The sequence below is a fragment of the Ascaphus truei genome, chromosome 5 (genome assembly GCF_040206685.1).
Source record: "Ascaphus truei isolate aAscTru1 chromosome 5, aAscTru1.hap1, whole genome shotgun sequence".
In the NCBI taxonomy this organism is placed as follows: domain Eukaryota; kingdom Metazoa; phylum Chordata; class Amphibia; order Anura; family Ascaphidae; genus Ascaphus; species Ascaphus truei.
Window position 1 is genome coordinate 148,590,082 of NC_134487.1, and position 24,470 is coordinate 148,614,551.

The 24,470-nt window shown below is 38.2% G+C and overlaps 1 protein-coding gene across 1 annotated transcript in view; it reads right to left on the minus strand.

The window, feature by feature from the left end:
* The window catches only part of SH3RF2 (SH3 domain containing ring finger 2), a 105,600-nt gene extending 82,776 nt beyond the window's left edge, over positions 1 to 22,824 (minus strand). The window contains exons 1-2 of the mRNA XM_075601037.1: positions 22,706 to 22,824; positions 19,370 to 19,800 (exon numbers count right to left, since the gene is read on the minus strand). Of these exons, the coding sequence (XP_075457152.1) occupies positions 19,370 to 19,747 (378 nt within the window). The 5' untranslated portion in view covers positions 19,748 to 19,800; positions 22,706 to 22,824. The remainder of the gene's footprint in view (positions 1 to 19,369; positions 19,801 to 22,705) is intronic.
* Positions 22,825 to 24,470: the final 1,646 nt, after the last annotated feature.

Genomic DNA, 24,470 nt, shown 5'->3' on the forward strand with positions numbered 1-24,470 from the left:
AGAGGTGTCAGGTTTCAGGGTCTGGAATGTTCCTTGAGAGAGCTAGCAGAGCAGCACCAGTCCCTGTGGAGAAGCATGGGTACTGTAGGCTAGAACATTACAATAGGGAAGAGGGAAAGAAGGGGGATGGGCTGGGAGGGGTTAATACTTATAAAGTAATAATTGCTTTACACTGGCATCATATAGTAGTATGGAATAATAATAAATATTGTTGCTGCAATTGGGTGATAGATTACTTCTTAAATTTAATCCCTCAAGGATACTAGTGTAACCTCTTGAACCATGGTGTCTTTTCTGTGGCGAACCTGTAAAACTATTCCTCTTCCCTCAGATAGATGGAATAAGGGAAAGAGAAATTAAATTCAGCCCTAGATTAAATTCTGATGTACCCTTTGTAATCATATCCCCTGTGTGTTACAAGCACAGATGTATTCGTGCTTTAGTTAATAATGCCTCGATCTCAAGATAATGTCAGAGATTCTGTCTTCAACCCAATTGCTTCTTCACTCTGATCTTAGACAGAACTTATGTTTAGATTCTGATCAGTGATAGGGAGAAGAGAAGAATGAAAGGTTTTGTATTCCACCTTAAAAAAGATCCCTGCTTATATACACAGATCAGAGGTAATATTGACTTAAGCAAAAAATATAGTTGTTAATTTCAAGGAAAAAGGTACAGAAATACAACATACAAAAAAAGAGGAAAGGTCATGTGTGCACACTAAATAGTAGTATTAATGATCAGTTCGTGATGATGTATAAATAACTAAATTAAAGACTAAAATTTATTATTCAATATACTAAACTTATATACATTTTAGAATACTGAATAATAAATGTAAGGCTTAAATTTAGAGATTTATACATCATCACGAACCGATCGTTAATACTACCATGTAGTGTACACATTACAAGATAAATCTTTTGGACCATTGCCTTTTTTTTGTATTTTGTATTGGATTCCTATATCTCAAGTGTGTAGGACCTACTCGCTTTCACATCGATTAACAGTCCTGAGCAGTCTACCGTTTACTGCCTTAAAGGTACAGAAATACTCTGAGAAAGTAATAGAGAGGAATAGCAACTACATTTCTTTATGTTCTTATCCTTTTATTTCTATGTAGGTTAAAACACACATGTATCTACATATGTGACTATCAAACCTGATTTTTAGATAGTGTGGAGAGCAGATGGATCACAATATCCTATTTGCTATTTTGTATCCTACTTGCTATAATATCTTCCAATAATATTTTTAAGAGGGTATTCCTTTTTGTAGCCGGCTCTAATTACTCTTCTGACGGTTATTTGGTTAATCATTCTGCTGTAAATGCATCAGTCTTTCTAATAAATAACTCAGACTGTTACTGGCTGGAGCAAAGACTTTTTCCAACAATCCAGAGAACTGAGTCTGACCTGCATTAACATTACCAAATTATATATCTCCCTTTGGTCACGAGACTATATATTTCCCCTTTTAGTAATCTTAAAAGTACTAGCACCCAAGGGATAGTAAAACCACTCTCCTACAGTAGGTAGTTATGAGGGAGAGACGCAAAGTGTCCTAGACACCATCTAGAAGCGTGTCCAACCTCCGTGAAGCGGCTTCTTGACGTCATCAAAAAGTACCCGACTCGCGTTTTGTGTAACGCTCTCATCACACGGGGCCTTAGACTTCTCAGTATTGGTCTCGTGGAAATATTTTGTGAGGTATGAGTGGTGACTCATTTAGATATACATTCCATAGTTCATTAGTATATATCCCAGGTGTGCTCCTTTTTGAGCATAGGTGTCTCTCCGTATGTTATTTGAAGGGAAATTTGAGGGGATAAATACTCAACTTGAGACTCTATTAAACTTTCTCTCTCCCTCCCACCCAGCGAGTTTGAGCCATTTTTGGTCATTCCACTTGGATTTGCAAAGCCAAAATAAAACCACTTCTAAAAAACACAAAAACCTTTTTTGCAGAATACCGAAACCTGCAAAGGGCCCTTTCTGCGTAAGTATGCACGACTCATAGCTACTAAAATATGTCCCATTACATCCAACCAATTGAGGAAATAAAGAATAATAAAGAATAAAATATACTGTCACTATTAGTTTCAACTCAATTCTGTATTTATGAACTTACTATTTTATCCTCTAGTAGGTAGCCTGTTCATTCTGACATAGTGCATATAATTATCATGTTGAGTCTTTGGTATCCCCAGATGTTTCAGTCACCACATGATGTCGACTAGAGGCCTAGGAGTCATGTACCATTACAAAAATGATGAAAACAGAAGTATGTGTGTGTGATTGGAACATATCTAGTGTGTTTGTTCATGCATGCTACGTCCATCTGATGTGTGTATCTTATGTGTGCACATATGTTTATGGTGTATGTATCTGGTGTGTGTGTTTATTGTGTGATTATATGTTTATAAAGCTTGCTTATTGTACGGTGCGTGTAACTGTTTCGTGTACATCTGTGTATGATGTGTGGGCCACCTGATTCTTGGAGCAGTTGGTTCGACTTAAAATTGGCCAGCCAGACACTGCATATAGCACTTTTATGATTGATGCATTGTATTGTACAACAGCCCCTTGGGTTGAAGTGCACATGATTAACTCTATATAGATAACACTACACAAATGTAAAAATATTATAGAAATGTGAATGCAACTTAAAGTGGCAGGATATAACCTAAAAAAAACTCCTGGAAAGTTTACTTGAATTTCTATTTTATAGATAGCAAAACCACCAAACATTTGGAAATGAGAACCTATACTTTTAATTATTTCACTTTACAGCATGTTCATTATTTATGCCAAAATGGTCTTGAATGCGAACTGCTGTTTTATTAATACAAAATTATTCAATAATGTATATACAAAAGTGCTAATTAGACATCAATACATTATCAAGAGGGAACTTCTGCCTTGGTGGCAAAATGTTTTAATGTAGTTGGTTATTGCTTTACAAATAAGGGGTGACAGGGTTAAATAGCAACTGAGACATTTAATATACCTTCTTATGACAGCACTGCTGGAGGCACTTGAACACATTACAGGTTCATTCTCATGTATGAAGCGCAAAAGCCCCGGAGCTAATGCTAAACTTAAATTACAAATTTGCTAGCATTCGAGAGTTCAGCAGTATAATGAGATTCACAGCAAAGCCAACTGCATTATCTCAAATAAATGGTATTTCTTGCTTGGCAATTCAAAGATAGATGCTTCGGCTAGCCAGGCTCCGGTAACATCTTTAAGTCAGCCTATTTATATTTATAGCTCCTGTGCATGACTTATAGGGAATGATATTAATGCTGTAATTCATATTCAATACGGCATAAAACAAAAAGGAATTGGATACTGTATGTGAACGAATCATATGCTTTTTGTCTTCAATAAACTATTTGATTTCCCGGTCCAGGGGAATTTGATTCCAAACAGTTTGAGAAAGTGGTTAAATGAAAATGGTTTGTAAACTAATGGTTACTGAATTATGGTAATATAACTGGTCTCCAATACGTAATTCAATCAGAAATAGAGGGTGAGATTCTATACTGATGAACACTTTGTTGCTGGAGATATTGTGACCTGAATATTGCCCACCTCTGGGGTTCCTGGTTTATTAAAAATGGCCACAAAGCAGCTTTTTGGCCAGTAGCGAATCAATAATATTTAACATTGAGGTTGGTGTTACTGATTGATTAGCAGTCAGGACGAAAGCATTACCACAATGTTCCCAGTTCGTAATTAAAAGTTGTAAAGCTCAAATAAATCAGTTTACTACCTGACAGGACACTTCACAAGTTCTTATAGAATATAACAACAGCACACGGTGTCAGTTAGGAGTGGGGTATAGTAAGCGCTCCTCATAAATCAGTTTGTAAACCGAGAAGGAACAGCTCAGAGGGATTTGTGACACAACTACGCCATTAGCAGAATCAGTACTTGTGAAATAAGCACCAAATTGGGGATGGACCATTTAAAGCCACCCCCTGAATTAAGGTTTATGGAAAATATATAGTGTCTCAAGAAAAGGTTCATTTTATACCTGGAGGCAACTGATAATGACACCTTGAAAAGCTCAAATGTAGCTTTGATGTTAACACTTGTGCCAGAATCCCTAGACATATGTAACAGTTTTCAGCTGACGGGGGGGGGGGGGAGGGGGAGGGATTAAATACTTTGATGCAGTGATGCAAAAGTTTGAGTCCTACTATGTACCAAGAAATAATGTCACTTACATGAGAAGTATTTTTAATACCAGAGTGCAGGAAGCACAGGGAAGTATTAATGGTTGTCTTACAGCTTTACAACTGAAACGTCAATCCAGCAATTTTGGGCTGTTAGAGATAAAATATAGAATTGTTGTGGTTGGCAATAACCCACAGTTACATGAACATTTGTTGGAAGAGAGTGATGAACAGTAACATTTATAGAGCTATACAGATAATCCAGGCAGCAGAACAAATGAAGATACAGATGTTTGCTTTAAACAAGAAAGAAAGATAAGATTCTGTGGTAGCAACTTGCACACACAAAAAAAAAAAAACATAGGAAGTGTTAGGCATTGGGCAGGTTAGGGTTAGGTTGGCATATTAGGGTTGGGATATTATGATTATGATGGCAGGTTAGGGTAAGACTGATAACGGTTAAATAAGGCTGATCAAGTCCCTTATTTACCAGGAGATACTGAACACCACCAGGTCCCAGTGGAGATGGTGAGTCCTAACAATTTCCCCAGTGTACATGTATTCAGACCCACTAATCAATATACTGTATAGAGGAATCAGTATAGAGGAATCATGTATCAGGAAAGGATATTACCTAAATGAATGGATGCTAGAAATCTAACCCTATGAAGAACAACAGAACGTGTAGTGTAAATGTTAAAATATTCTTTTATTAACATACCAAAGTTAAAATACAAGGGCTGAATACGATGTCCCACATGTAACATCAAATTTCTGTGTAAAAGTAGCCATGGTTGCTATCTTCATTATATCAATAGCAGGCAATGTATAATGGTCCTATCAAGCAGTATGTATGTTATTAATACATATAACTATATACTCAATCAAGACCTGGAGTACTGTATGCAGATATTGCCACTCAGTATGTGGTTCAGTATTAGATAGGATGTCAGTAGGAGGATAATACCCCAAAGTAGATATGTGCTTGAACTAACTGTGTGATTGATTGTGTGCTAATCACCATCCACTCTCCGTTCCTATTAGGAGTGCTGGTATCCACTTTGTGTGTTCTCCCTTATTTACCAGACTTGATAGGTAAATAGCTCCTACCAAAAATGAACATATCCCATACAAATGCAGGCAAGGACCAGAAAAAAAAGCTCATCACTTTTCTGCCATTGAAAGGTCAAAGAAAAAGTGTGCCAATCGTGGAGTGAATACGCATACAGACAAGGCCCTGCATATGGGCAGAAATCTAAAACCTGTCACAAACACAAGCATTTTGCCAAATCTTGTAGACAGATAAAAATGTGTAAATGCAGTAGAAGAAACAAACACTAGTTCCAGTGAACCAGATCTGTTTGTGGGTATAACAAGTGTCACAGGCCAGGGAAGAACAGTCTAAAAAATGACACAGTAATGGCACACAGATCACATACAAAATACTGAAGATGAAATCAATGTCCTGTCAGATTGTGATGAGGATTGAGATGAAAAAAAGCACTTAAAGCATACTGTACAATGGACAATTAAGGCTTACAATAGGATAATCAAAAGCAGAGCAAGCCTTTTTTCCCCATTGTGTCAGGCAACAGAACACCAATACAGGGCCTGGAATCAAATCAGAAACTGGAGCTCATAAATAAATGTTTTATCTGACAAAAATCTCTAATTAGATACCAAATCTATAATGCCAGTATTTAATGATGTTCTGAAAGGTCTGAGAAAACTGTAGACAATGATTTGAAAAGATGATGCACACCCTGTGATACATGCAAAGTTCATGTGGCTCGAAGCCTAAGGAGTAGGCTGCAAAAGAAACTGCAACTGTTTAATTACTGTTGATGTGATTAAACAGGTTGAAAAGTCAACAAACTACTGTAGGTGACCTCTCGTAATGGCATAGAAAAAAAAAATGAATGTCTTTGTTGGTGTTTAGACTCAGAAGAATTGAAACATTAGAAGAGAGAATCACCATATTCTGACAAGACCTGAATTCCTAGGTGAAATGGCCGGGCTAATATTTTCTCAATCCTCGATACATTAAATGGATTCTGCGAGATGACAGAAGAGAGGACATGTCTATGCATAATAATATATCTGAGAAAGGACGTGTTACAAGCTGTAATACTACATGCTACGGTAGGAAAACTGGACAAAAACTGCAGTATATACTGTACCTAGATCATAGTTAAAAGGGGACGATAGACAGCAGTCTGATAGTGTTACATTTATGCAATTGCAGGGTGCACGGAACAAAAGGGGACCCTTATTCCCCTGTATAGTACTAACAAATCTACGTAAGTACCAGCACTCACTGTCTAATAGCTAAATTATGAAAACAGTTGTAATGCAGAAAATACATTTAATAATAAAACAAACCAGAAATAAATCAAATGTGTTTGCAGAAACAGTATCACAAATGGGCATGTCACAAAGTGAGGGGTGGGGGGGGGGGGGGGGAAGGAAAAGGGGAAAAAACATGAAACACAAGGAATATACACAAAAAACGGAGAACGGAAAGTATGCTAGGGGGGCGATGTTTCGAGGGACTACCTCTTCATCTGGCCCATTCCCCCTGGTCCAAAAGGTCCCAGAGGTACTTCCCTAAGCCTCCCTTCCCCTATAACTGGTCAAATCAGACACCCCTGAAAATAGATAGCAAACATACAGTGTAGGCTAAATACAGCTAATAGCAGGGCAGCAAGAATCCACTAAAGTCAATGCCAGTAGTTCAAGTACCACAAGACACTGTTGGCAATAGTACAGTAAAGGCTGAACAAAGCTTGCAAAAAAGCAGCTTGCAAAAAAACACATTTGATTTATTTCTGGTTTATTTTATTATTAAATGTATTTTCTGCATTACAACTGTTTTCATAATTTAGCTATTAGACAGTGAGTGCTGGTACTTACGTAGATTTGTTTGTACCTAGATCATATGCACCATTCAAGCGCCAACGCTCAATTGCTGATGGTGTTTTGCTGAAAGGGTCATTGTTGTTGTCGGTTACTTTACAGGAACTAAAGCGGACTTTTATGTCACAGCTGATACAAGAACAAGACATGGATGAAAAACTAAGAAACCACAGAGGCTCATTGGAAATTGGTATTTATTTTATGGTTTATCTTTCTTAAAAAAAACAAAAGAAAAAGATGTGCAGAGTAGCAGGCACTGCACTGGTAGAAGGTTAGGCATATGTAAATATAAATAACCTAAAAAATAAAGATAACGCTACTAGAAAAATCTACACTCAGGTACATCTAAACTAGTCAAATAGACTATATCATCAATCAACTGGTGGTCCTATTGGGTAACCAAAATATATCACAATAAGACAAAAATCCCAAAACAAGCACTCAGATACAAAAAATATTTATATAAAAATTTATTCAATGCACATATTAAAAACAATCACTTTAAAAACACCTATAATCTCTTTCTCCCTTTCCCACAATGCAGTGCAATAGGCAGAGATTACAAAAGAAAATTCACAATAGAAAGCTGCCCCTGACATCAGACGCACAGACAGCAGCTCAACATTTTGAGGATACCGCACTTTGATTGGTCTGACATCACACTGTGGGGTGTAATTACACTCTGTGGGTGTCCCACTGTAGTTCAGTCCCTGGGAGAAGCTGTTAAGCAAAAAGCGTGTCGGAGCAGCATTCTCTATCTTATCTCCAGCTAATGATGCACAGTGATTTACGACGGTTCGTCTGCCTCCAGCTCCAAGTGCACCTCTGAATATACAGAAAGAGCCCTTTTCGCTTGAATAGGTAGGTTCTCATATGTTATAAGTCCTTCTAGCACGTCCAAACTGCGTGAGAAGGGATTTTTTAGAAGTGCTTTAATTCCGGCTCTGCATGACAAATGGCTCAAACTCGCTGGAATTCTCATTGCTCCATTACCGCAAAAAAACGAATTAGCTTTAAATAACGTGCAGATATTTTTTGCCACCTCAAGGCTGACGAGATAGCATCAATAGATGCGCAGTTGCATAATTACAATAGGTTAACATGACTCGTATTACACCTGTCTTTCTTTAAGGTGCCGTTAGGTCCATCCAGACCCTGAAATATAGGTTTTGCTGGATAGGAGACAATATGCAAAGTATATTTAAATGACTCACACCCCACACTTCCTAAAAGATTTCCATAAGACCAATACTGACTAGCCTATGGCATCCTGTAACACGCAGATTGGCTGTTTAACCACTGGTATTCTCTATTTTAAAATGCAATGTAAAAGATGTGATTTGTAGTACAGTATACGGATAATTGTCAAATTTAATTCCACGATATATGAATGTGTAAAACCGCCCGGTTTGACAAGGACAAGCTCGCAGCTAAGAGAATATTCCCCTATGTGAGACCGGAAATCTTCTTATACAGCTAAAAGATATATTGTGATGTGTAGTGCATGTCCATCTGGATACTTTGTTGTGTATTTACCACAGAGTGTCCCTTATTCCATCATGGGGCTTTATATTGTGCAGGTGCAGGTACAGTAGCTTTATTTGGGGATTTTTTTCCAACTAAACCGACCAGTTGAGGTGGTTTCCCCTTTTTTTTCAACTGTCTCTTTCTTTCCTGACTAGGTGTGAGTTTTCTATTGTAATCTAAATGCTTATTGCAGTGCATTGTGGGAGTTTTTGTGGGAGAGAGGTTACAGGTGTTTGTAAAGTTATTGCTTTTAATATGTGTATTGAATACATTTTGTTATATTGTTTATATTTTTTTAATGGTATACCGGAAGTACCTGTACTTGTCTTAGAATTTTTTTTCTCTCTGTGTGCCATATGTACTGTACATATGTTATTGTCAGGAAGTTATGTCAGAAAGCTCAATTCAATCACTTCCTGAAGTGAAGATTGATACAACAAGCTAGGAAAGCATTGTCAGAATGTTCCCTGTTTGAAATAAGTTTTAAATAATATTATAATATAAGTTGTAAAGCTCAAATAAAGATGTTTACTACCTGTCAAAGAGCTCACCAGTACTTATAAAATATAAGAACACCACAAAGTTAAGTGTTTACCAGGCTTCTGTTGCCAAGTCAAGTACAGCACAGATTCAATATCAAATGAGCATTTGGCAAAGTCTGTAAAAAGGTGAGATTTGTTAGGAGAGAGACACCCTCACATTGGTTCATGCCTTAACATGATGTCAGCACTGCAAACTATTTGTTTTATTGCTTCATATAGTTATATTGGTTTTAATTGACTGAAACTGTTGCTGCAATCACAATATGTGCAGGTGATTCACTCCAAACAAATTCATAAAAATAAGAGAGTGTTCATTTATTCTTAATGTTCATTCAATCAAGAAGTGTACCACTGAATTTCATCACATTTCAGGCACTTGCAGAAAGTGAACTGCAAAGAGCACGTCACCACACGGCACTTTCTTCAGATATTCCTGATGGTAATATGGCTCTTTTAGACACACTGAACAACTCAGTAGTTAATGAAACAGTCAGCTCATGGATTTATTAAACCAATCAGTCTGTGAATTGATCATACTGTGTGATGTATTACATTTTATTAACTTCCTCCAGTAGCATTACGCCCCTCATGAATAAAAGGTACTACTCATTAAATTGGTACAGTGGTGAATTCATAGGGAGTTTACATGCATTAGTGACCTGATCAGCACTATCTCAGTTGAATGAATAACCACCAATGTGTCTACTTTGTTGGATGGTGCTCTCATTTACAACTCGCAAACAGTGTTGTGTTCTGAATGACTAATATGGCGATTTGTTTTGGATGGCAGAGAGAGCTGCACAGAGAGAGCCGCCTCTTCCTGCGCATATCTCTCCAGTGATCAAAATATTTTAATATACATTTTAATACTAATGTAAATGAGCAGGGGGTCTCTGGAGCAGAACCACTTTAATTTCAGATCTGGGGACCCCCTGCTTCCCGAGATATGTTATGGAGTGCCGGTATCTCCTATGCATTTTATTCCCATGGTCATGTGATGTGAAACATTTAAATGCACATGTGACACCAACAGGAACCACCCGAGGACCCCCAGACACCTGTGGGGACCACCAGAGGACCCCCGTGGGGCACCCAGACACTCGCAAGGACCACCCAGGACCCTCGCTGGCCTCTGGTATCAATCATGTGCAAAAAAAAATGTTTTTATGTGGGGGCACAGGGGGTGGGTGGGTTGTGTATTGTGGGTTGTGGGTAGTACATATTGTAATGTTTATTGGGGGCAGAGGGGTGAGTAAAGGGCCAAGTAACCCCTTACTCACCCCCTCTGCCCCCAATAAACCTGCTATTGTGCATTAACCCCTTCATTGCTAAGGTAATGAAGCTGCTTACATTTTATTTTTAGTCATAGTGTGCGTGAGCAGGGGGTCTCCTGAGCTGAACCGCATTGATTTCAGCTTTGGGGACCCCCTGCTTCCCGATATACAGGTCCCATTATGGGGTGCCGGTATCCCCGCCATGTTAAAATCCTTCACGTCAAGTGACCGGAGGAGGCCTTTAACATTGCGGAAATATCGGCACCCCATATCGCCTGTATATCAGGAAGCAGCGGGTCCCCAAGGCTGAAATAAACTTTGTTCAGCTCAGGAGACATCCTGCTCACGCACACTATGAATAAAAATAAAATATAAGCAGCTTCATTACCTTAGTAGCTATCCGCTAAGGTAATGATTTTTTCTTTGGGGGGTGGGGTTGGGGGGTGTTTGATACTAGTGTGCGGTAGCAGGGGGTCTTCTGAGCTGAACAAAGTTGATTTCAGCCTTGGGGACCCCCTACTTCCTGAGTTATAGGCCTCGTTATGGGTGCCGGTATCCCTCTGCATTGTTTAGATCCCACGGTCATGTGACCCACAGGATTTTAACATGGCGGGGATACTGGCACCCCATAATGGGGCCTGTATCTTGGGAAGAAGGGGGTCCCCAGACCTGAAATCAATGTGGTTCAGCTCCGGAGACCCCCTGCTACAATACTGTAGTGTTAAAATGTAAATAACCCCAGGCGATCGCCTGTTAGAGGCACGCAGTTAGATCGCCTGTTAGAGGCACTGCATGTCTCTTACAGACAGGTAGACCCCGGTAGGATTAACACAGCAGGGACCCATGCTGTGTTAATCCGATGGAACATTTCGTCTGCAGAGGACCATTTCGGACCATGACGCACTATAGTGTGTCATTCAACCCGTTAAATGTTCGGATAACGGCTGCTGCATCTGTGTATGTCTATTGCAGCCATACCTTTGAGGTGGCAATGTTTGGGGGAGCATTTTTTCCTGAATTGTGGGTTCTTCAGTGCAGGAAAAATACATGCAACATATAATATGGGACCATATGGTTCAAACTATTAAACAACAGCATGACTGCTACAATACTTCAAGAGATCTTTCAAGAAATGTCTATTAACTGAACAACAGACCTGCATTCTCTCTCTTTTCATTTACTCCAATTGATTTACCTGACTGCATTTTGGCTTTGTAAAAAAAAAAAAAAAAAGACAGCAAAACAATTGCACAATCTCATTACCATTAACATGAATAGTAGATTTAATTTGGAACCAGGCAGTCAAATTGCAGTGTCTCCTTTTTTCTTTTAAATGTACTGAGTCATGCAGCATTTCAGATGATGACCGCGTCTACATATATTGCACTGTCCAAACAAATTCATTAGTCTTTCTAAAGACATGAGACGTTTTCATCTGAACTGTTTCAGGTAACAGCAAGTAACTAACTAGTATTTAGTTTGTATGCTGCTGCAAATTTTTGCTTGTTGCAAAAGATAAAACCGTAACCTACTTTCAGATTAATGTGAAAATGGAGGTTAGTTAGGGTGGATTGCTCCTTTAATGCGGTATCACTGTGTGTTAACCTGTACAGGTACAGTATTTAAGTAATAATCCCTGAAGGACAGGGCATTACTGGCCAATAATGCCCTGGCTGGCGAAGCCAGTAATGCCCTGTTCTGAGGGAATTATTACTATTATAGGCTAAATGTAGGCTTTTTTCATAAATAATAGACACTTATATAGATTTTTTTTAATTAAAATTAAATGGTAAATACACTAAAGCACCTCTATATATGCTTATACTGCAGCTATCTATATCCACACACTGCTGCCTCCTCTGTGTACACACACACACACACACACACACACACACACACACACACACACACACACACACACACACACACACACACACACACACACACACACACACACACACACACACACACACGGCAGCTCTACACACATACACTGCAGCTACATACACACACACTGCAACTACACACACACACACAAACACACACACACACACACACACACACACACACACACACACACACACACACACACACACACACACACACACACACACTGCAGCTGCAGCTACATACATACACACACACACACAAACTGCAGCTGCAGCTACATACATATACACACACACACATTTCTCGCTCATCAACTCAAAATGTAGCTCTGTTCACGGAGGTAGGGGGAAGAGTCACTGCCTGCTGCTGCTATCTGGCCAATCCCCTGCCCTGTCTGAGAGCTGTTCCTGCTTCCTGACCAATCCCCTGTCCTGTCTCAGAGCTTTTCTGAAAGCTGATTGGCTGGAAATAAACACATTGGAAATAAACACATTGCAAGCTGCAAAAATTCCGGGCATTACTGAATGAATAATGCACGGAATTTTAACCAATCAGAGAGCAGGGATTTCAATAATGCCCAGAATTTTACAGCTTTAGCCTATAATATATATTAATAGAAAATGTAACATACTGTAATTAGGTTTGGATCCATGAAAATTAATCTTTATTGCACTGCGGTATCTTGCTGACAATTAATAAAGAGCAAAATAATTATTTTCTAAGGCCGCGCTTATAGCGGCGGTGACGGCGATGTGACGTCGCCCGAAAACAAATACATTGCCGCCGCGTGCGCTTATAGTAAGCGCGACGGCGACAATGCGACGGAGCAACGGAGCGAAAACTGGTAGACGGCAAAATTTGATTTTTCAAGGGCTGTCGCCTCATGTGACGGCCCTTGAACCAATCAAATGGCCGGAAACCTGTGCCGCCGCCGCCCGGCGAAATATAACTTTTGCCGGTGGCGACGGCGACGGGTGACGTCACCCGTCGTGTCGCCAGTGACGGCACTATAGGCACAGCCTTACCCATCAATGCAAATAATCAATATAGCCTTTGTTCAAAATAAAATAATGAATCCACCCTAATTAAAAAACACATGCGTCTTTTTTCATCAAAAGATCATTATGCTCAGCATTGAAGACTATCACCAACTTTCCACTTATGGATAAAGTCTTCTAGAAGTAGTTTCTCCTTCCAAACTGCATAAGGTTAGAGATCTAGCACAGTTGCAGAAGTTTCTCTGACAGTGACGTTGGTAGGACAGATAAGTTATGCCCGAGAGAAACTCAAAATATTATTTTTGGTTTTTAATTGTACTTGTGTATTGTAAAGAATCTCCCTTGCTCTGAAGAACATTAACTCATTCAGGGACCAACTAGTGAAAACGAATTAGTGTGATTAGCGCTAGTGACAATTAGCACCAAAGGTAAACATGTACAATAAAATAAACAATTGAAAATATTAGTGAATGTGCACAAATATTACATGTGATATAAAATGACAATAAAGTCCCAAATGTACATAAAGTCCAGCTGCTGCCGAAAAAGTCTTGCTGGCACCTGGATGAAAACTTGGTAATGATCTAATAAGTCAAACCTATTCTGAAGGTGATTCCTCCAGTTGAATCCTCTATAGGTATCCTCGAAAGACTGCAGCAATGCACACGAATATGATCCTCCTGCATAGGAGAGATAAGAATAACAGGACATCCTGCAATGGTGTATTACCCTTGATAATGATCAGTAGTGAACAAAGGCGGAGGCGTTCAAAACCATGAATTTAATAAAGATAAGACAATAAATAGATTGCCACAGCAATCTAAATAAGCAAAAATAAAAATCTACATGGATGGCACCATGAATAGATATAAGTTCCTCCGCTGTTGGGAAAAATTAAAATCCTACTTATGACAGGTCCGTAGGACTTGCGCCTCATGGGAAGCACTCTTGGGATGTTTTGACACATTTGTAAGCTCCATACAGCTGTCGGACTCTCAGGTGGGCTGCGCAGTTCTGACTCCTTCGACTCGTCACTACCCGGTCTCCTCCGATGACGTCACTTGCAGCTGGTCATCGGCTACAGAATCGCTCTGGTGCACAGTGATAACCCTACATGTTTCAAGACGTGAACATGCATCTTTTCCTCAGGGGTGATGACAGTCATTAGATCTAGGGTCTTTTTATACCTCAAATCTGAACTAATTAAGATGTAACAAGTGTCCTGGGACCTTTCTCAATTAAGTGGTAATCATAGTCCATGGGGCACTTATTCAGGACTGTTAATGAATGGGGTTCATAAACACATATACTGTACAATGTAACTATAAACATCTATACAAATGTAAATGTAAATCTAAATATCTAAACTATACTAATAGAATATATCATTGATATCATTTACCCAATCATATTAGGTAGTGGGTGTAAATCATAATGTGAATAGAGATATCATAATAATAATATTACTACTACTGCTACTACTACTACTACTACTACTACTACTACTACTACTACTACTACTATTACTACTACTACTACTACTAATATTACGAACATAGATGGATCTAAATATCGCTGATAGAGATCACCAAAAATATTGCTACTGCGAACTATTTGCAATGATATATTCACAACTTTGTGTAAACTTTCAGTCAAAGATTTCAGTCGGGGGTTGGGAATACTTCATCAGCCCACCTGTTAAATCTATCCAGACATGAGTCTGGTATCAACCATCGCTTGCAGAAAAATGCAACCAATGCACAACGCCTCCACTCTCATGGTTGACTAATGTGTTTAAAGTGGCTAAAGGATACATATATGTGTATGTTGACTAACGTGTGATACTGAATAAATGGTTCATACAATTGATGTCTCAATGAATCCCAGCTCAGAAGTGCAAACAAATTTAGGAACCAACCTAAGAATATTAATGTTAAGATGTACAGTATATTGAAAAGAACTCTGTATAGTTACTGAGGAAGATTCAGTTATAAAAATGCTTACTACATCTACATCACAATATACTGTAATATCTGAAGAGAAATGCATTTTATTTACAACGCTGGAAGAACTTTTAGTCTACAATACAAACTTGCCCCACAAAAAAAATTGTTCAGTGAAATATGTAATATAACATTAATTTAACAATGTTGCTTAGAGTTATAATAGATTGGGAGAGAAAGTAGTCTGAGAATAACATCACTGCCTGGTTCAAATCCTGGGCAAGTCACTTAATCTTCCTGGGCCTCAAGCAGCAAAGTAAGATTCTAAGTTGGGAACAGGATATGCTGCAGCTCTATATACTGTAATTCTAAACATTTCATTGTGTTTACTGGAGTGCTGTGGACTAATTCATAAGTGTTGCTTTATCATGTGCAACACTATACAAAGAAAAGACCACAACTCGAAAGGAATTTGGACAAAGTTTGTTTATTCCAAACAATGTTCGCAATTGTTATCCTTTTACCTTAAAGCACCCAATACTTATGAAAGGAATGATCATTTTGGTAATTGTAGCCCAGTTGCTGTAATTAGAAAGGCAGGACTATGCAACTCAGAATGTTTATAGATACTGTAGGAGTTAAAAACTAGGACAAAACAGTCATGAAGAATTTGAGTTAGATATGCACAAATGGTTTCTGCTTAATCAGATAAGTTATCCATATTTGTGCTCATACAGTCTGACTTTTTTCCCCATAACCCATTTCAAAGTATATGAACCAGTATATATATATATATATATATATAACATAATTACCAGTCCAAAGTCCAGCAAAAAGAGACAGCACACTGCATAAAGTAGTCCAGAAACAATTGTATTATAACAAAAGTTTCACCGCAGCCAACGTTTTGGTCCCACAGAGAGATCTTCCTCAGGGCTGTGAGGAAGGTCTCTCTGTGGGACCGAAACGTTGGCTGCGGTGAAACTTTTGTTATAATACAATTGTTTCTGGACTACTTTATGCAGTGTGCTGTCTCTTTTTGCTGGACTTTGGACTGGTAATTATGTCATTTGGATACCTATGGCATGAGCATCTGTTTTATGCCTATATACTTGTGTGCTGACTGGCTTTGTGTGGAATATATATATATATATAATGTGTGTGAAGTTGGTTGTACTGATAATGCAAACTTGATAATGCAAAGCCAGCAGTAAAACCAACTTCCCACTGATGATACCCATTAAGGTTGAAAAAAATCACAGGTAGCAATATAAAAACATTATTTCTTATAAAGGACACATTAGCAAATTTATACCACCCTCAAAAGCTTCAAAGGTACTGCAGACACTACCACAGAAAAACAGTAAGTAAGAATCAGAGCAGGGCCATTAATACATGCATAAAATGCGTTTTTGTTTTTTAGAGTGTCATGGATTGCACTGTTTATTCAGTAGGCAGCCATATTTTAGTTCAAAATATATGTTGTGTTAAATCAAGACATTTAATTATAATATAATGTCAGAATGAAACATGCCTGCCTTTTTAACAGAACCTGAAAACAAAGGGGCCTATCTATCACAGTCTCTCAACGGCAAAACTATGGTATAATCAGTGCAAATGAAAACAGCACAAACAACTTCCTACTGCCTTTTAAAGGATTCATTTACATTGAGAATCTGAGGCTGCCATTTGCATGAGATTTGCAGCTGGGACAGTTTGATCAATCGACACCAGAGAATCCTAAATTCTGTGTACATTTGCTAAGATTTTGTAGCTTCAGAATTGCAAATGCTCTGTTGCCACAATAAAGAGATGGGTAATTCGTATTTATACTTTGCATTGTGAATGAGAGTGAGGCCACCGTAAGAACATATTATATTTTCCATGGAAGTCGTCTTTAATATTATTAAGTGAGCACCTTACATTACACTAAATAGTCATCCTTTAAAAGTAGTATATAAAAATCAATTTAAACTCGCAATCACTAGCAATATTTATAAGATGAAAATCATGCATATGAATATTCTTAGCTGACAGCACACATTTTAACATTCAAATCAATACAACAGAGCTACAGCATAAGTATCCAGAACTCTAACACATGCCTGGCTTCATTACCTATCACTTTTACTGTTTAAATATTTGTGAAACTATTAATGTGACCAAATAGCTGTGTAAACGGTTGGATTTAGATAAGTAAGATTCTGTGATTCTTACAGGATTATATACGGAATCAAGGCTAGAAAAGTGTGTGTGTGGGGGAATTCTCAATTTTCCCCCCTCTCGTTTCACCAAAAGTGAAACGTTTTGTTAGTCAGGTTTCTTGCATCCAGTGCGCATTTTTAACATGGGGCCTCAGAACTGGCGCACATACAGTAAAATGTAAATATTGTGAAAACATAAATGCAGAATGTGATACATGCCATTTTAATATGCATGCCAGCGATGCCTCATATGAACACTCCCCAAATAACAACTTAGAGCTCATGGTACAAAAATTGTGCTATTGTTATCCCCCCGCTTTTTTTTTTAAAGCTATGGGGTCCCCCACTGTTCTCAAGATACTAATTATCAGGATGTACGGAACCCTAAGAGGTAACATGGAAACCCACAGAAGACAGGAGACTAAAATACGGAAACACTGACAGGTTTTATTGTTACACTAAAGGAAAGAAAACTGGGAAAATAAAATGGACGCTGCAAAACAGAGCTGCAAGCAAAAGGCTAAAGTAGCTAATGGAACAAACAAGGACAGGGGGGCAAATAGTGCAAAGGAAATACAAGACAACAAACAAGAAGGTACCTGCAGGCCTGGGAGCCTGAATAAAAAGGAATAGGCAATGATGCAACGCTAGGGAACAAAGAATAACCTGACTGCTGACCTGTAAACAGAAAGTTGAAAAGCAAAGCACTAACAGACTGGGTGGGGTTTTATACCAAAATAAGATGGCAGCTGGCATCATGGAGTGTTCTAGTTCTTACCAGTTGGGCCTCAGCCTGATTCCTGTTCCCCCTACAGTTCTACAAGGAGTACTGAGGCAGGGACTCATGACTTAACAGATGAAGTTACCGGTTTGCAGGACCACAAAATTTGGAGCCATTTGATTGCCCCTCTTCAAAGATTTAAAACCGGTAGCTTCAAGTGTAGGTATTTTGGGAACTGGGGGTTCCTGGAGTGGTGGACCCTCCGGTTTCCCTCCTGTAAATATACAGTACAGGGGTAATTGTTTTATACATCTAGTTTTCAAGCAGGCACCTTTGAGGTACAGACACCAATACTTGGTGCAACTTTTATTGCAGTTGTCTATGTACATGTGCGCCAATAACAACCAGCCATGTATGTTCGGCCCCCAAATGCAAATAGTTGTTTAAACCATTGTTGGCTATAGCTAAGATTCAATGTTAATAATGAATATCAAACTGCAGCATGTATTCTTTACAGAACTTATGCTGTCAGTTTATGAATGAACACGCTTATCTATTATCATCCTCCAACTGAATACAAATACCATAGAAAAAAACACATAAAGAACTTTATGTTCCATTCTCACAATATAACGTCATATAATGTACTGTGAACGTGGGAACTCAGCACATGTGACCTGCATGTCATAGAACAATTGAACAGACAGAGAAGATCTCATTTTGCTAAGTAACTGTTATGCAGTCCACCTCAACATATGTTTTACCTAGTCATTGTTAACAAGATAACCAAAGAGCTTATTTCACAAATATCCTTTATGTTAGGATACGAACAACTTGCTTTTGTGATTGATGGTCTAACATTTTATTTTATCTCTCACTGTATGTAAGACAGAAGCTTTTATCAATGCTTACATATACACCTGCCAGGCAACATTTCAAATTGATCACTTTAAAGGTAAAGATATGCACGGCTGCAAACATCTTTTAACACCTTCACTGCTACGGGAGCTAGAAATGCATTCAAATATTGTGCTTTTCATGCCCCTCTAGCTGTGAATGTGTTCGTTTCTTCATTATCATTAGATGTATGCTACTATTTAAATGAATACATATAAAGTACAATTGTACAACCACCTAAAAAACATAAAACAATAAACAGGGAGCACCTTACCCCTTCGATAGCCATCCTGGCCTTTGGAAAGAGCCTGTGGGGAGATTCATGTTTTGCTTTGTGTTCTCTGCTCCTGTGGAAGGAGTCTTGGGCAAACAGCCCCCCAGCTCTTCGAAAGGAGTTATTTCTCTGAAAGGTTTGCCCACCTTTAATGCCTTCCAATAGGCGTACTAAGATGAAGTTAGCTGGAAGCTCTTCAATGCTGCAAAATACAGGGGTCCTGCATTCTGGGCACCTCAGTTCCTTCCTTGCTTTGAATAACCTCTGCAGGCAGGGTTGGCAGAAGGTATGCTGGCACGGCAATACTTTAGCTGTAACATTCAGCTTTCCTAGACACACAGGGCACTCCAGCAGGTCAAGAACAACCAAATCATCCATCTTATTAAAGCAATCCAGCCGAACCGCACAGATCAACGTGCCATGGTTACTTACTAAAAAAGAGAAGGAGAACAGGAATGTACTAATGTATCTTAAAGTAGACTGGATTAATTTCTGAGTCCTACTGTACCTCCAGGGCACCTTGAAATAGTAAGTAATCGAAAAAATACAGTGCTGGAGAGTACTGTTTCCCACAAACATTAAAGAGCAATGCCTCATCAGACATTTTGCAGATGTGTACCTTAGTTTCCCAGCCCATTTTCAAGTGAGTCATTCATGATTCACAAATGCAGTAGTACTTACTGTATAAAATGCTGCTTTCTTTTCAGGCAGCTGTCAGGATGCACAACCTATGTTTTACTGGAATGGTAAGAATCAGGTACTTGGTCTGTAGTCAAACGGTGATTCAGAAAACATTGACCTTAACATATATGTGCATGCTTGTAAATCCCCAGTCTTTTACGTACTGAACTTGTTACGGGCATGACTTCACTTTGGTCTATAGCTTTTCTTGTAACATACATATTGACTTCTCTGTCGCACTACTAGCAGCTATCACTTGGTAACCAAGGTGCAACACGCTAGCTGTGGAGGTCCATGATTATCTGGTATTACAATAACTGATTTGGGGGTCTCTGTACATGCTCGTTGTTATTTATTTGTGAGTGTGTAAATGGTAAAGTGGTAAAAACTAGTACCAACCTCCATAAAGATGGTGTGGTATTTATGAAAGCGTGACTTGTTACATATGATGCACAGTTCAATGTCTGGAATGATGTGTGCTGCATTGCATTGTTTCATACTTGCTTGATACAGATCTAGCCAAAGTTATTGGAACCCGTGGCATGGCTCTGCAGGACATCAACATTGCGCCAGTGAGAGAAGTGGCCATTGTTATGCGTCAGCCGCGTTTAAGAAAGGAGTTGGGCTATTGTGTCATTTCACTGAGGGAGCGCGACAGGGTTTCAATAACCTTCGCTACATCTACAGTATACATAGGTTCATTCAACATTAACCATTGTTGCAATGTCAATTAAAATACATTTTTAATTAGTAAATGATGCGAGTGGCAACATTATTTGATATAATTCTGTTCATTTTTATTTTCATTTTAATACATTTCAAAATACTTTCTTTACAGTGGACACATATTATTTAGATTTGTTTAGTATCGTCAATGTGTTTAATTGTTTTTGTCATGATAAATGTATAGTTGTGTCATTTATTTTATTTATAAATGTATTTCCTTGAAGATAAAAATTCAGAAATGGTAATTTCAACATTTTTAAAGTGGTATTATTAAATATCTAATTTTTGTTTGCAATATTTTACGATAGCTACACAATGAACATATGTAATTTTGATCATGTGTATAATACAACATCCATGCTGTGTCGGTAAGTTTTTTCCTTCATACAATTTTGGCACTTTTTAAGTATGTACCGATATTTCAAATGGAATTCGTAGGCTTGACGGCAGGACAAAGTCGGAATTTTGACGCTGTCTTGACTACATTTGAAGAATATAAAAAAATATTTGAAAACATAGAATTGATATATGTGTGTCATGAACTTCACAACTGCTCTTCCAATTTTTAACACCCACTTGGGCTTATATATTTACTGTACGACTAAAAAAAAAAAACCCAACTAATTCTTACCTCGCTCAATTAAAAAAATATGGTTAGTATATAGACGCACCCACATGCACCCACAGGAGCTGCATGTTATGACTGATACTGCAAGGGGCACAGTGTTTGTGCAAGTGAATCTCTTCTCTAAAACAATTATCCTATGTTCTCCCATGCCTGCAATTTTATTTACTATACTATGTGGACCAGTTGTTAAGAAGTATTTTTATATTTGACTTTAAGTGTCGATGGATAAAAGCAGGTGTCGAAATAGAAGGCTCCCACTGCTTATTTCTTTACAAATTCAGAGTACCCCAAATTTAAAGTCCGACGGTCTTATGAAATATTATGGGATTTCATGAAAAAGACGATCTCCTTTAATGGTTTTCCTCTGAAATAAATATTTTATAAATCTTTCTGAAATGATGTCAAAAGAGTTCTTGCGCGTTATTTGACAGGTGTTACTATTTCTCGCTATCGGAAAAAGTACCCTTACTTTATTTAAACACTTCAAGCACTGTATAGAACCGCTTTGCCTCACTTGTGGCAGTGATTGACTTAGGCAGTAGGTATATAAACAATTAGAGGGGTAATTGAGGTGTCACGAGATGCACACATTAAAATGGGGTGTACTAATCTTCTACATTTTCTTTTCACCGTGAGAGGTGGAAATCTCTAATGCGAAAATATTTGCATTAAACGTAAAAGTGATGCTAATTGTTTCCCTGATAAATTATGAGTCTTGTTCCACTATAATGCAACACTTTTTTCCATTGAAAGAAATCTATTATTACACATCAGTTCTTTACTGAATGTTTATTTTTTAATGAGATAAATCTTATAGGAACACCCAAGAAAATAACTGATATCCCTACTGTTAATGTAATGACTCAATACTACTCTTACCATAGAAAAGAAAACGGATGTACAGTAGTTCTAATCTCTGAAGCCTACCTGCCATATATAGTAAATGCTAAATACGTGTGAGAGCAATCTATTGTGTATGATTTACTGTATTTTACACATTCAAGGTAGATTAACCACTTGTCTGCCAGAGGGACTTGCAAAGCAAAGACAGAGTGACAAAGCATTACTTTTACTCCACCTGAGTCAGATCTGTCGAAAAATTAAATATCTCTGTTTCTAACCCGGAAAAATATAAATCAGGACTGTAAAAAAACGAATTAAAATATTTGATCCACGCGTCCTGTCCTGTTTTACCGAGTAAAATGGCTATGATTGTAAATCCGTATCTTTAATGACTTTGCTCTTACTTCAAAAAGAGTCTTAAGCTCATCGCTGTAACACAACCCTTTGTAGTAACTGACCTTTTGTGTGCAACCTGCGAGTTCTGCAGCACGAAGCTCGGGGGATAAACCAGCTTCATCGCAAGCTGCATCTGCATGGAAAACCTTAACATACTTGAACTTCTCTCTCACTAGTCAGATCAACTTACGAGTACAGCCCATTTAACCCACCCAGTGCTAGGTTGGATCTCTGGCGCGCTACCAAGGAGGAAGTTGGAAAGCTTGGATCGGTTTCTCTTTGTCTGAACACACATCGTTTCTGGGATTGCAGATATCCAAATAATTAAATTCCCTATAAAGGACATCAGCAATAAAACAAGTTTCAGCAATGCGCTTCCTCACATTGTACTCATGACATTCAGTTAAACAACCTGGCACTTTTCCTAGATTGCTACAACATTGTTTCTGGGGCATTAAAGCACATAGATATTACTATAAGATTATGCCCCCCCCCCCTAAGAGGGAATAGGACTTTGTTGTGCAACAATTTTTAATAGTAAGCTATCAAGAAGCTATGAGAGTTATTAATTAAACTGTGACAGTGCTGATCGAGGCACTATAGCACGGATTATAAGTGATTGGCAGTATTGCAGTTGAATTAATATGGATTAAGCCTTAAACGTGTTCACTGTGGTTATACAAGGATGCTAACTAAGATTGTAATTTGGCACCAGCACTTGGCATTTGGCACCATCAGAATCAGTGTGGCAACCTACATGGAGAGTGTTAATATTAGCAATAGCAGGAGTTAGTTGATGCTCATTTACTAGTGGAATGTATCCTTTTTGGGTCCCTTGTGTAGAAAAAAAACACGAACTGTCTGAATAAGAAACTTGCCCCAAACAAGATTCTTACATTTAATATGAAAAAAAAGGACAGAATAGTACTTCACTCATTCACTGAAAGTCACTAATGGCGTCAGCTTGATAACATAGACCAGATACACTACAAAGCAAGTGGTTCAAGAATGAATCACCATTCTATGTGCAATTCAGCAAAATGCCCCACTGATGATCTTCTGAGAAGTGATTTATTGTGCGATAATCTGCTTTACTAGTTCTTCAGGTAGGTGCTAATTATTCGTAATGGAGCAGCACAGTCTGTAGATATTATAATAATTAATGTAATATCAAATACTCCATGTATTTATTTGAGTTAACAATGTAATGTGTAACGATTAAAAGAACAGTATGCAGGAATCCCAGGGTTTGGACGACCATTCGGACAGTTTTTAGAGCATTTTCAGCTAGATATTCCTTTTGGGAAACTACTACGGGTCTAATGTATCAAGGTAAGTCTGGGACGTAAATAGAGTAACTATCTTCTTGTGTCTGTTACTGTCAGTTTGTCAAGGGTCTTTGGTCCATGTGTGCCAACTTGAGTTTTGGGCAGTGAACATAGGAGAAATTACAGGACACACATACAATGGGTTATTTAAAATTCTGTGCCACTGAGTGCCATTTGTCCCCCTTCTACTACTGTCAAAATACCTTCTACAGTACTGTATGGCAGATTGAGCATACGCTTTCTGGCATTGAACATGGCAAGATTCTTCATACAGGTGACTCAGACAAAAGGGGAGGTAAATAATATAACATGCGTTAAAAAGGGTACTTAAAACTTAAAAGCATTTCAAATGCTTGCAATAGATGCCAAAAAAACTAAAGTCTAAGAAATAAATTCTGAGACTGGCCTGTGATATTTCAGTGCATACTATAGGAAAATGTAAACACTAGCTAGACTAAATAATCAGGATCTGCTTACAATTCCTATGTAAAGTATATAT